We start from the raw sequence: 13608 nt of genomic DNA, 5'->3' as shown, positions 1-13608 counted from the left end.
TTTCCTCCCTTTTGCAATTTTGCTTGATCAATGAATGGAAGCCTTTTGCTGAGGCTCTTTCTGACACCATGCAACTCCACCCACAGCTTAATAAAATTCCATGCTAATCAAATAACCTCTTGTCTTTGACTGGCCTGGAGTTCCCTATTTGTCCCAAAGATATTCTTTGAGTCTGGAGAGACTTGAGAGCAGCAGGCAGCGCTGAGGTAGCTGGGTGTGGGCTTTGCTCTATGCCCATAAACCAAAATTATGTGGAGTGAACACTCATGTTTCTGAATGCCATGAATCAAGACATTTAACTCATTAAGCTTACGGCATGCTTGGTTATGAGTAAGGGGTTCTACCAGAATGCACAATGCGCCCCTCTTACTGGCCATGTTTCTGTACCTGCTTTTTGAGCTGGTTTTTCTTTCTAACACATTGGTCACTTTGGGTCACATATTTCCTCCCATAGAAGTGAAGACTGTGTTGTGTGATAGTGACATCTGGCCTGCACCTCACCACTCAGGCCTGGTCTGGCCCATTGAGCACAGTATTCCAACACTGTCGTCCTTATCTTTATCCCCTAAATAAATCCTGTGAGAAGAGTGCCTTATCTGGATTGTTTGCCGCTCAACCTCCAGTCATTGTGCTTTAGGCATTTCTCTAACATCCAGTCTGAACAAATAGAATTCTTGTCATTGTCATGTGAAAGCTCATTAACATTAAGGATCATTGGCAATTATGTGAAAGCACACTTTTTTTTCTCGTTGCAACAACAATCAGTTGTTTTGAAAAATAGTATGTTTGAATTCAACATACTCTCCTTAGTTGAAATCTAAAACTTTGCTTGTCAACCCGAGAAACTGTAGTAATGCTGTTTTTTTTGTTTTTTTTTACTTCAACTCTCACTAGTGGAGTCTGCTCATCATTTGAAAAATCAGAAAGGTACAATTGATATGTTGGAACTTGTTGTGCCTCTGTTTGAGATATCTGGAGGCCTCCTGGCACAGCCTTAGCTCTTTCTTTGACACTTAGGATGTATTAGTTTCTGTTTGATCTCCTTTCATCTGTAATATGAGTTAAATACAGGTTTTATTAAACATCTTGTGTGGTTCAGTTTTTCGTGAATCTGCATAGTTGTGTAATATATGTCCTGTAGTGTCAGTGTTTTTATCTATGTGTTTATCCTGTATTTATTTGTTTGCATTTATATCTGCTGTGCTGTCTTGTGGAATGTGCAGATTTATAAGTGTGTGTGAATGTAAAAGGGCTTGTTCAGACTTGTCACCAAAATCAGATTTTTAGCCCATCCAGATTGATATCGGATGTCTCTTTTGTAGTCTGAACAGTCACATATCACATGAAATCCAATTTTTGCGGGATGGATTGAAACCAAATTCGGGAGTTAGTTTCATATTGTACATGGACAGATGCACCTCAGTTTGAACAGCTCCAAACGCACTGATCGGATATGGTGGTCCGTGACGTCACTGTACGTGATGCGAGAGCAAGGCGCTAGAAGGAAGAGCATCGCGCATTAATGAGCGGTATAAAATGGAAGAAGTTGACAATTTCTGGTGCGTCTGAGGCCCCGTCCACACGATGACGGATTTTTTAAAAACGCAACTTTTTAAAAAGCGTCAAACAATTCGCGTCCACACGACTGCGTTTTCAAAAAAATCTCTGTGACGTCACAGGTTTTCATCGCAGGCAAGACGTCAGCGTTTTATAAGTTGCGGATACACATCCGCCATCATGTGGACGGGGCCTGAGATTTTCTCTGCCTCTACCAAACAGTGATGCCGCCAATACTTTAAACAGGGGTCTCCAAACTTTTTCCTGTGAGGGCCACATAAGTTTTCCTTTTTCTGATGGGGGGCCAGGGTCAGTTTGTAACAGAAATGTGACGATACCAGGGGTGCCTAAATGCAAACATTTATGGTTTTCCAGAACCAAATATTAATAACCCTTTCCGGTTATTATGTCGTTTGGGGACGGCACAGAAGTCAGTGAGACTGTCGGGCTTGAATGCACAGTTCTGTAACTTGGCCAACTCAAACTGATAAGAAGGCTTGACTTCATCGATGTCGGCACGAAAGGGATTTTGGAAAAGACAGACTTCTTTTGCATTAACATGTAGTTCATGGAATCACACACCAAACTCCGCCTTCAGCATTTCCAGTGCTTCCAAACACCTTTCAGCTGGGAACACGACCGCTGGGTTCTCAGCAGAGAGGTTTTAGGTAGCAGGAAGATGGATGAAGTTGTGCTTTTTCACTGGTTCCAAAACCAGCACTAGTTTCACCTCATATTATTTTAAGTGGGAATACATGTCGCAAATCAGTTCCCCCTGGCCTCGTAGCTACTAGTCACAGCTATTCAGCATTTTTGTCACATCTGTTAAAGATGAAAGGTGTCATTTCCACTCCGGATCGATCAGCTGTGGAACCATTATGTCAAGGGGGGGCAGTTTTCTGGTACTGTTCAGGGGGCCGTGCCAATTGTGGAGCCGGACTGCATCTGGCCCGCGGGCCTTAGTTTGGGGACCACTGCCCTAACGTAACCAGCCTCCATATTCATCTTTGTTGTTGTTGCCACTGTCGCAATTACGGTATTTTCTGCACTATAAGGCGCACCTGACTAATAAGGCGCACCCTCAATAATTTGTTTGTTTTGTAATTTATTTCATATATAAGGCGCACCGGATTATAATGCGCATACAATAAAAAAATAATTATTTGATATACTGTAGTTGCGCAATCCGTCCACTAGATAGAGCCGCGCTGCTCAGGCAGTCATGATTGCTTTCATGACTTCCTGACTACCTTTGAATAGCCCCTATTGTTATGTCAATAAGCCATTCTGAGCCTCATCAAGGAAACCTGATCACTTGATCACTTTGCCACCTTAGAAAGAAGTCAACACGCATATTAAACCTGACATTAAAAACTGGTTAAATTCATTAGGAGTGCAGTCAGTGCGAACAGAGCAGATTATTTCCTGATCTGAAGTTCGAAGCAGATATTTAAGCTCCGACGTTCGTCTTCATTTATTAATTAAATATTGCTTCGATCAATTGGTAGTCCAGTCGGAGGTGAGGTGCAGCTATTTGCTGTTGTGTCCTAAACAATTGTTTAACTAGTTTTTAATGTCAGGCTGCTAATTTACTGGCAAATATGACACTGTTTTACTCCTAGAACTGACTTTATCGTCGGTGTCTCACCGTTGTGAATCTCACAGCATATCGCTGCAGACAGAATACACAAGACTGAATTTGCCCCTCCACCGCCCGCCCAGAGCTATCAACTACATTTGTAAATCATTTGCAGCACACCAGACCACTTTGTCTAGCAGTGACTCTGCTCTTGAAATTTCAGAAAAGACTGGAAGTTCAGCTTTGAGGGTCTTTCATTCACCTTTATGCCAGTTTCTCCGTGTGTTTCCACAGACTAATAGAATGGACCGTCACTAGATTCCAGATGACAGCACAATGGCATTTTTAAGACCAATTAAGTTTAAAGTGGGTTATTTACGACGCCAAATAGTTAGGAAATACTGAGATCAGTCAGTCAGTCAAACTTTATTAATAGAATTGTTGAAAGTTCCTTATGTTTTGCTACATAATCACTGGTGCTCCTACAGTCTGCTCTACCGTCTGAGAGCAGCTCAGTCAGAGCCGGGACTTCGGCACTCTGGCGTAGGCCGGCGGTGTGCAGCATGACTGGCTGCCGGCTTTTTTTCAGCGATCATGTTTTTAACCAATATTAATATGAATATTAATCCATATATAAAATGCACCGGATTATAAGGCGCACTACGGGTTTATGAGAAAATTGTAGGATTTTAGGTGCGCCTTATAGTGCGGAAATTACGGTATATGACCTCACACATTACAAGCTCTGAACGACGCCTCCGCCGCAACATCGTTGCTACGGCAACCTGTCAGATAATATAGCCCAGTCTGATAATATATCTTACTCTGAGAGTAAGATCGCATTTGGACACATTCGGATGTGAAAGGAAATTGATTGGTATCCGATTTGCCTGAGGTCTTAAGGCAGCCTAAGAACAGTGGTACTACACAATTTCCTCCAGATTAATCAAGTATTGATCTATCAATCTAGGACATTCTCAGATAACACCTTTGCTTTATTAAATGAATAACAATAAATACCTTGGAATCAGATTTGCAGCTTCAAATCCGCCAGTTTTTTTTTTTACTATAATCTGAGCAAGTAAAGTTTGTATCTAATGATCAACAGTACTGTGTAGCAAAGAAGCTATGAAATTAAATTGTTAGGTTTTTTTAAAAAGAATATTTGTTCTTTTCTAATAATGGTGCTATTACCACCATCAGAATGCTTCACATTTTCCATACAATTCAGGTTCTGTACTTTGGGCATTTAAAGGAAATTATCACATATAAAGAGAGTCAACTAAATACTGATAAACCCCTTTTACCTTCTTTCATTAACCTTCAAATTTTCAATACTCTCCCTTTTCTGTGCTTTTGTTGGTCTATTCATCTTCGGTCGCAGCCAGAGTTTCTGTCCTTGTTGTAGCGACCTTCATCTTAATGGACAATCCTTACCTGGAAGGTGTTGTAAGAACTATTAATGCACATTTAATCTGTATTTGGATTCTTGAATCATGAATCTGCATTTTATCATTGTTCTGAAAAATAGGTATTTTAGCCTGAGGTTCTGGTAAGCTTTTGATCCATGTCTGTCAGAAATGTTCATGACTCTCCATTGAAAACTGCTCTCATCTGCTGTTCAACAATGGGAACAACAATTGTTTGAGCTATTTGTAGCTCTGCATTCCTTCAACTGACTATCTGAAGGAATTCACACTTAAATTTTAGAAGTCTTTTAACAAAAGATCCTTTTACCCTTGATTCACCTATCAAACCTTAGATTCTTATTTTCTGTCAAATATTCTTTCTCCAGGCTTACATTAGATTAGCCATTAGATTGGCCCACTTACAGAAGACCATGGGAACCATGTCTTGTTAAGATGGTTGATGTATAATAAGGTGGTTATTTGTCAGGATGAGGTCAGATATTTTGGACAGAGCAAGCATGGCATGAGTTATTTTCCCTTTCTTAAGAATCCAGAACACGTGAGTGCTCTCCATTGTTAGAATAGCTGAATTATATTTTGACATGAAAGTGTTTGACATTGATTCTTGTTCAGCAGGACCTCATAAGGAAATGGAATGCCCTTGTTTTGCCACTTCTGCTTTTATTGTGCAGTCTCTTTTTGGTGAGTGGGATTTCCTGTCAGTAGATATTAAGGTTAGCAAGAGTATGGAGAATGAGTTTGGTTGACAAAACGTGCATTTCTGCATTGGGTTTAAAATCTTTAACATTTAGAAAACCCAAATCAGATAAATACTATCAGATTCAAAGCATGGATCTCGATGTTTGAATAGGGCAGCATGGTGGCGCAGTGGGTAGCGCTGTTGCCACACAGCAAGGCAGTTCCAGGTTCGCGCTCACTCTGCCTAGTTTGCATGTTCTCCCTGTGTGCGTGGGTTCTCTCCGGGTTGTCCGGCATCCTCCCACCTCCAAAATACATGCACTTCAGGTGAATTGGCAGGTCCAAAATTGCCCTTAGGTGTGAGGGTGTGCGTGAGTGTTTGTCTGTTTCTATGTGTGGCTCCACAGTACACTGCCGTTGAGCCAGGAGTGTACCCTGCCTCACAACCCCAATCAGCTGGGATAGGCTCCAGCAACCCGCGACGGCGGATTAAATGGTTTGAAGATGAATGAGTAATTATGCAATCATAAAACTAAAGTTTTCTTTTTATTATAAACCTTTAATACCCTTAAATGTTAATAATTCATCACTACTGCCAGGAGGTAGCAGCGGTACACCTGCATTCTGTTTGCAACTGCTTTAAAAAAAAGAATGCAATATTACCAGAGGGCAGATGACAAACATGGTGCAGCTGCCAAAGTCTAGCATGGAATTCCATGTCCTGAAGTGCAATCTCTGCCAAGTAAAAGTATGTTATCACATGTCCAAGAAAAGCAGCAGCAGTAAAAAAAATTAATCCATTAACAGTTCATGCAAAGTCTATTTGATACTAAATATGACAAACACACAGTTATATTTTCACGTATGACAGCTGAAGACGTGCATCCCATCAGTCTTATTGAAGGTGGTGGATTAGAAATTTAAGACTTTACACTGCTATTTAGAGAAATGTACCACTTATCAGTGAGCAGAATTAGTAGGTAGGTTGTTGCGTAAAATGCTAATCTATTAGATTTCCACTGTTTTTTATGTGCCTGTACCTGTGTTTTTAACAGTATGGTATTTATTACGTGCTTAGAATAGCTTCACTGACTTGCTGGGGTTGCACTAGCCATTATGGAAAAAAGGCTAAAACAACTTTTTCGATCGCTAGCGCCGTTCACTAGCGCCGCTCGCTAGCGCCGCTATTTCCGCATGCCGACGGAAATAGCCGAAATGACCCAAAGGCTCCCGATTATTAAATATGCACTCGAGTCATGACCTCCTGTCGTCCAATGAAAAACAAAATGATTCTATTCTATTTTTACAAGCTAAACCTGCAAATTTGGTGTACGACAAGGCGAGGAAAATCGATCGAAAGAAATTAAGAATCCAGTGTTTTATAGTAGATTTTGCGTTAAAATTCTAATTGAACAACAAATGGTGAATGCTGAGAGGGGGTAGGAGTGGTGACAGACCGATCAGAGGGTAAATGAAAGATATTATCAATACTTTTTTGTAGTCTTAGACTTTTAATCCCTATGACCGGCAGGAATAACCATCGATGTATGTAATTGTGTATTCACCTCATTTGCTATTTTTCATGCCTTTTTAAATTGAAATGAAAAATCTTATCGAATTTAAAAAAAACTAAACTAAACTATGGCATACCAATGGTTTTGGTGGTGGTCAAAGTTAAAAGTCTTCTAGTCTAAGTAAAACTTACAAGTAAACATTGAGTAATATTTTGTATATCTGTATCTTCAAATAGTGAATGCAAGTTTTCAATTGTTGAATCTCACATTTATACTTGCATAAAGTACAATAGAAATAAAGATAGTTGAGCTTGAACTGTTGACTTTAGTGTATTTTTGTTGGTAAACTGAACAGCAGATTTTGCCCTCAGAATGCAGGAAAACAACCCTATTTTCTAAAAAATTTCCAGGGGAGGCCCCCCGTACCCGCCCTGTGGGGGGGGGTATCCCCCATACGCTCGCCCCCCGCGACAAGCATTGGTTGTCAGTACGCTGCGCCACTGTCTTGGACATAGAGTGTGGCTTTTGTGGCTTACTCAATTCTTTTACGCTGAGCCACAGTGGCTTGGTCATACTACTTCCTAGTGCAAGCCCAGACTTGTATGGTCACATTTGTGTTTACAGTCAAAGTGCCTTCATTTTCAAGGCAAACTGAATGACTGGCTATACAGTTGCTCACATGTGGAAAGTATACTGTCTTGGAGAGGTGGCAGAAAAGGAAGTGAGAAGTTGGGCTCGCGTTATGTCAGTCCACATGCCTTGTGCTGGCATGCAGAAAGGGATGATGTGGCTGAGTCTCCCATGGAAACTTCAACTCAGACTTTAATGTCTGGAAAAGAGCTCTTGTGTTGTTTTGTGTGTGTCTGTGTATGTGTGGACTTAACTTTCCTAAAGCTAAATAATTGCCATATGTAATGTCAACCACTGACTTTTGCTTTTTGTCAAACTATACTCTTTTTAAATATTATCATCGTGTTACATTAATAGTGTAATTTGTAGTAATCCTCAGGATGTGTCACCCTCTAGCTGAAGCAGCATCAGCAGAAACAGGATAACATGGAGTCCTAAGAGGTCTTGGCTTGTTGTCCCACCATTTTTTCCACATACGTACTGTTACATAGGGTAACTTGACCTGTTGCTGCTCACCACCCAATGATTGTCACACTGAGACAAATGTTTGCTTTTGTTCCTCTATTTCTAGTAATGTGGATAATTGTGTGTGGCATATTTGAATGCCGCATATTTCATCAATATTTTCACTGTACTGTATTGCTATTTATGTGCAGCATTCTTTGCAGTCTGTTTCTTACCTGTGGTACTCTTTTCCTCTACTAGATTAAAAATGCCTCAGCCTATAGGAATTTCAGAGCTGCAAGTAGTGGTAGAAGAGTTTCACCTTTTTGAAATTGCTAGCTAAGAAAGAGCTTTGTCATTAATCCTGAGCCTTCAGTGTTTTGTTGCCGTTATTGGCTGTTCCATTTGTACCAGTCGTTTTTTTTGTAGTTTGTGCATAGTTATATACACAAACATTTGTCTGTTCATTGAGCTCTGCCCAAGTTAAATCCTATTTTTGGATTAAGATTCTTCCTCCACCACCAGTGCAAACACATACTTCAGTTGTTAAACAGTAATAGGTACACCATCAATTTATCTTGTTTTATTTCATTCATTGTTATTGAAAATAAAAACCTGTTAAATCAATTCTATATCAATACGATAACCAGATCTCAGGAAAGGTCTAAAATGAACTTGATGTTCGAATGGAAAGATATTGTTTGAGAGAGATAATAATTTTTTAACAAATAATGCGTTTCAGGAACCACATGCGAATAACGAATTCCGTGACATAGCGACAAACTATTATTTATGGTAATTTAAACATTTATGACCCTCCCCATACTGATATAAACTACCATCTATCTGTATTACCATTTCCCACAGTCTTATTGATTGTTTAAAGCACTTTTGTGTCTCACAAGTCCGAGACTCACGGAACGCCTACCAAAAATCCGCAATGAGGTGACGTCACAAGTTTTGATGCGCAAGGGCGCACTGTATCTTTTTTTTCATTCTGAAATTTTTTCAAACAGGAAATGTACATGTTTATTATTATTATTATTATCTCAAGAGAGACATCTGTGTTCACACTTTCACTTCGCAAATCCATTATAATGAACCTGTAATTCATTCCTTTATGGGTCATTGTAAGGTATTATTGTATTGAAATGCTGTTTTATTTTCTGTGAACATGCTCCAACCACCCCATATCCCAGCTAAATCAAAATATCAATACTTTGAAGATACCGCATCTTTAAAAAAATACAATATTGACATTTGACATATTTAGAATTTTTGTTTTATTGTAATATCGGAAGAGAGTTTAAGTATTTTTTTAATTCTTATTGAAGGATCTATTTCAATAATTCAAACCTGGAACACCTGTTGCTCACACAGCGCTACACCCTCATACTGCTTCAAATTACTAGTATTAAATATTGAACAGTTTTTAAAAAAAATTATTTAGCAATTACTGTATGTTCTTTTCTATGCAGTATGTTTTTATAACACCTCACTAGTCATGGCCGTCTTTGTTTTTTACTTTTTTACTTTCTGTTGGGTGACCAGCCAGCTCTATATTCACCAGATTCCCACCTCCCTCCTCTCCCTTATACTGTAAACTGGTGCAGACTGAAAAAAAGGGTGCATTATGCGACTCTGCACTTAGGATGCCCCCCCCCCCTTCCTTTACTTTTTGTTGGGAACTTGTTTGGCCACATACCTAAAATAGCTCTCTGACGTGTACAGTCCTGTTAAGGAATGCTACTGTGGCTGTCCAGAGTGCTCTGTGGCAGGAAGTTATGCAAACGTGCATTGCTGAGTACAGAGCCTTGTGATTAGGGTCCTGAAGGACTCAGTTCTTCAGCTTTTTTCCAGTGCAGGCTGGCTGGGTACTTTGTCGCCAACAAGACTCTTTTCTCTCCCAGCCCATGGTCTGTTTTGTAAAGTCTCCTTTCTAAAAGTGACTTCTGAAAGTTTTAAGTTCAGTAGACGATGGCTTTCATGGCAGACATGTGCATCAATCACATGTTCTGTTCTTGTGAACATCTATGGTTCTTTTGTTCTTCATAGCAGCCATTCTGCACCTCCTGTTTTTTTTCCTTTTCCCCTCCCAGGGAACTTTTTCCTCTCTTCCAACCATTCCACAGGGTGCTTGCCTATTTTATGCCTCATGGAAGGAGTATAGTGCTGACCTCAACTGCTGAGCAGAAGCAGAAAAATTACTTAAGAGGATTTCTTACCTCATCTAAACTGCTGATTCACCATGTGCCATTGTTTTGTTCAGAGATTCAAATAAAACTGTCATAATTTAACATGAGATCATTTGTGATTCAGGAAAGAACAGATTGTAGGTGACGGTGAGCTCAGAGATCATGTCTTTCTCAGGGCTCTTATCTGCAATTTTCCCTGAGTCCATTTAACTGAAATAAATAAATACAAAAATCTGTGGCGCACAGACAAAACAATACTTCCTTGAAAGAGACATCACATCTTGTAAATCAAATGTAAAAAATTTACTGATTTTAAAACTGAAAATATGTTACTGCTGTGTAATGCTCAGTTGCCTTAGGCTAACCCTGATATTTGATGGTGTCTCATCTTTTTTACAAGTTCATCAATGTTTGGGGTCAGGCTCTGAGCTGAGGAAATCCTCATGATTGAGTAAAGGTGTTTATCACTCAGACGGCTCCTGTCTGATGTTTTGTTCAGCTTCATCAGAGAGAACAATTGTTCACATAGATCTGTGCTGCTAAACAGATAGAGCGTCCCAGCAGTTTAGACGTACAGCTGTGGCATTGTGTCGGAGATGAAACGTGCAAACTCAGCAGAAGACATGCAGGTTTACCTTTTACTTTGACTCCCACTGGGTTTGAAACCCCCTGCTTTCAGTGTCCACCTTCCCATTAGCCATTTTTGAGGAGAGTAGCTAAATTCAACCTCCACTCTGACAGCTGATATTCATTGAAACATAAGCCCGCTTGCTACGCTGAAGTGACATCCGCTACTGTTGCATTGTGGGAAAAGTGGTGTTGGTGCGTGCAAAACACCAGCGGGCGGATTTTGCCTGCAGGCCGGTTCTAATAGTTATTAAAACAAATGCTAACTGAGTTCAACAGTTTGTGAGGAACTTTCAGTGTGTAGCTCTGAGCTAGGACATGACCACACAATGCTACAGTAGCCTGAACGAACTCCCCCTTAGGTGATCGCTCTCCAAGCACAAACAACAGCTTATGTTTTCTCTGGAGGGTCTAACTAACTTCTTGCTCTCACTGCTGTGTGTAAAACGAGCAGACGTTCTGTTGCCGTCACAGGTGAGTCTTGTGACGACAAATTCACGCGAGTTTCTCACGCGAAATCAAAATATAATGGCGAATTCCGGGTTCGGCATTTAAGTGGAGAAATGGAAAATTGTAAATACTGTGTTTTGTCGAATGGAAGTGCATTTAAAACTTGCGTCCCCGGGATGCACGCTGTCTGACGATCGTGCAGCCCTGTCAAAAAATCAGAGACACAAGGATGCACGCAAACGAGAACACTGGGAGAGCATTGGCTATTCAGCCTTTTATATATTAAAAAAAAAATCAAGCATGGTTTTGCTCTCAAGGACTGCTCCCATTTTACTAAGAAATAAGACTGCAAACATTGATACTAAACACGTCTATTTTCAAAAAGGCAAATTTTGCTCATATTTCATATTAAGTGTAAATATGAGCAAAAAGTTGCCTTTTTGCAAAGGGAACTCTAATTACAACTAGTGACATACTGGGAATATATGCCATTGTAACCCAACTAATATCCTTTCTTAGAATGTATATACTCAGATGAAAATGTGCATTTAAAAACCCGAAGAGCATAAATTAATAATTTATCAGTGTTTAAATAAAATTTAAACTGAGCATTGTACTATCTAGAGCAAGACCTATTCTGAGATGCCTTTTGTTATTACTCAATTTTCAAAGCTGAAGGTTTATAGTGGTACTAAAATCTGGATATCTGAAATAATATAAACCATTCATTCAGCATCCTGATGGGACTTGCTTGCATTTTTGAAGTTGTTCTATTTAACTAAAGCTGTTTGCTTGTGCATTAACCCTTCTACTCTGTCCTCAGGATGGCCTGGACGCTCTGGTGTATGACCTTGACTTTCCTGCCTTGAGGAAAAACAAGAGCATTGACAACTTTTTGAATAGATGTAAGTAGCTCACATCAAGCTTTTTCCCTGATAGCCCCCCTTTTAAAGATGATCTGACCTCATTTGAACCAGTTGTGTTTGTCGGCCCTGTTAGATATGGGTATGAGCCAAAGCCCAGAAAAGAAGGCTGTTTTTGGGTCACTGCCTTTATGCAGGCCTGGAAACAATAGGTGTCTGCTGCTTCGCGTCCCCAACAAACGGGCTCTAATAAATAGCTGGTGACCCACATGATGCATTTAATGATGGATTCTCTTTTTCTAAGCACAGAGTGGGGAACCTCCATAGCCATGCTTTACAAAACACCACAAAATTACAATGCCGATAGTGAGACATAATTTATCCCTCCTTAGCAAATCTTATAACTGCCTAAATTGTGGCATTAACATGCCAAGGAAATAGCAGCTGCCATGTGAGAATATTTGCCCCAGTACAGACAGTAACCAACTTACAAGCACAATAGGTTCTGAGAGAGTGTTGGTAAGCTGAATTGCCCATGAGTTGTTATATATGTAGTTCTACTTACTGCCGTAACCCCTGCTGCGCATCACCGTTCTTCTATATGTGCATTTCCAACACTCGCCTCCCTCGCTCATCTCCCCCTCAGTTTGTTTGCACAATTACAGAATGAACTTTAATTTATAACGACTTGCAAACAATTCAGCTTATGAAACGACCTCTTGGAACCTATAGTGTTTATAAGTCTGCATATTAAATTTCAATCTAGACAGGTAGTTCTCATCTCCCATTGAGCAGCATTACTGCGTTTCGTGCATCTCCAGCACTCAGCTCCCCCTCTTGTTCTTGTTTGTTGTTGTCTCTGTGAGCATCTCAGAGGGTCACACTTCGTACTTTGGATAATTTACATTTTATCATGGATGATCAAGCAAGAGGGTAATGAAGATAGCAGTAGTTGTGACAATCTGTCAGATGACAACTCTGCCTCTCACCAACAATAATTACCCCTCCTCCTCTTTGTCTTTTGCTCTAAAGGTGATCTATATGCTATAGCACCGTACAGTGGATCGTTAACATCAACAGCTGGCTCTGGGTTAAATACACATAACATTGAAATCTACTAACATTTTTCACGTGCAGTTATTTGAACTATAAACGAAATGCAGAAATTACTTTTATCAGTCATTAAAAGAACTTAGAAATTGTAAAAATGTTTATTCCTTATTTGTGAAAAAAGATTAACAAAACTTTTGTGACCACTGTAACATCCTGCTTTTTTTTTTTTCAACAAACCTTTCACAAGCCATTCTGTGATGAATGGGTGAAAGACTGATCTATCATGAATCAATACATTTGTGTATTGTGCAATCACTGCCACTGACTTAGCGGCATCGAAATGGCTAGCATGCAAAACTGGTAGCATTCTGTAGACATTCATCTGTAAAATATATATATATTTCAGTATTTGGGGTTAACAAAGTTTAGTTATTGGGCTTACCATAACTTACTGACAATAAAAGAAAGACATAATTTTGATTAATCAAATCGAGATGAGGTGCTCCTGGCTGTTAGTCAGGATTGACCGAGGAGGAGATGGTGGCACACAAACAAACATGCTGCTCTCTCAGCTTGACCAACCCAGCC

At 39.9% G+C, this 13608-nt stretch overlaps 1 protein-coding gene across 2 annotated transcripts in view; it reads left to right on the top strand.

The window, feature by feature from the left end:
• rock1 (Rho-associated, coiled-coil containing protein kinase 1) overlaps window positions 1-13608 on the top strand; it is a 34940-nt gene that overhangs the window by 2358 nt on the left and 18974 nt on the right. For both annotated transcript variants that reach the window (XM_068340418.1, XM_068340419.1), the window contains exon 2: window positions 11928-12009. In XM_068340418.1, the coding sequence (XP_068196519.1) occupies window positions 11928-12009 (82 nt within the window). The remainder of the gene's footprint in view (window positions 1-11927; window positions 12010-13608) is intronic.

Source organism: Antennarius striatus, chromosome 18 (assembly GCF_040054535.1).
Source record: "Antennarius striatus isolate MH-2024 chromosome 18, ASM4005453v1, whole genome shotgun sequence".
Taxonomy (NCBI): Eukaryota; Metazoa; Chordata; class Actinopteri; order Lophiiformes; family Antennariidae; genus Antennarius; species Antennarius striatus.
This window is presented reverse-complemented; position numbering and strand designations above follow the sequence as displayed.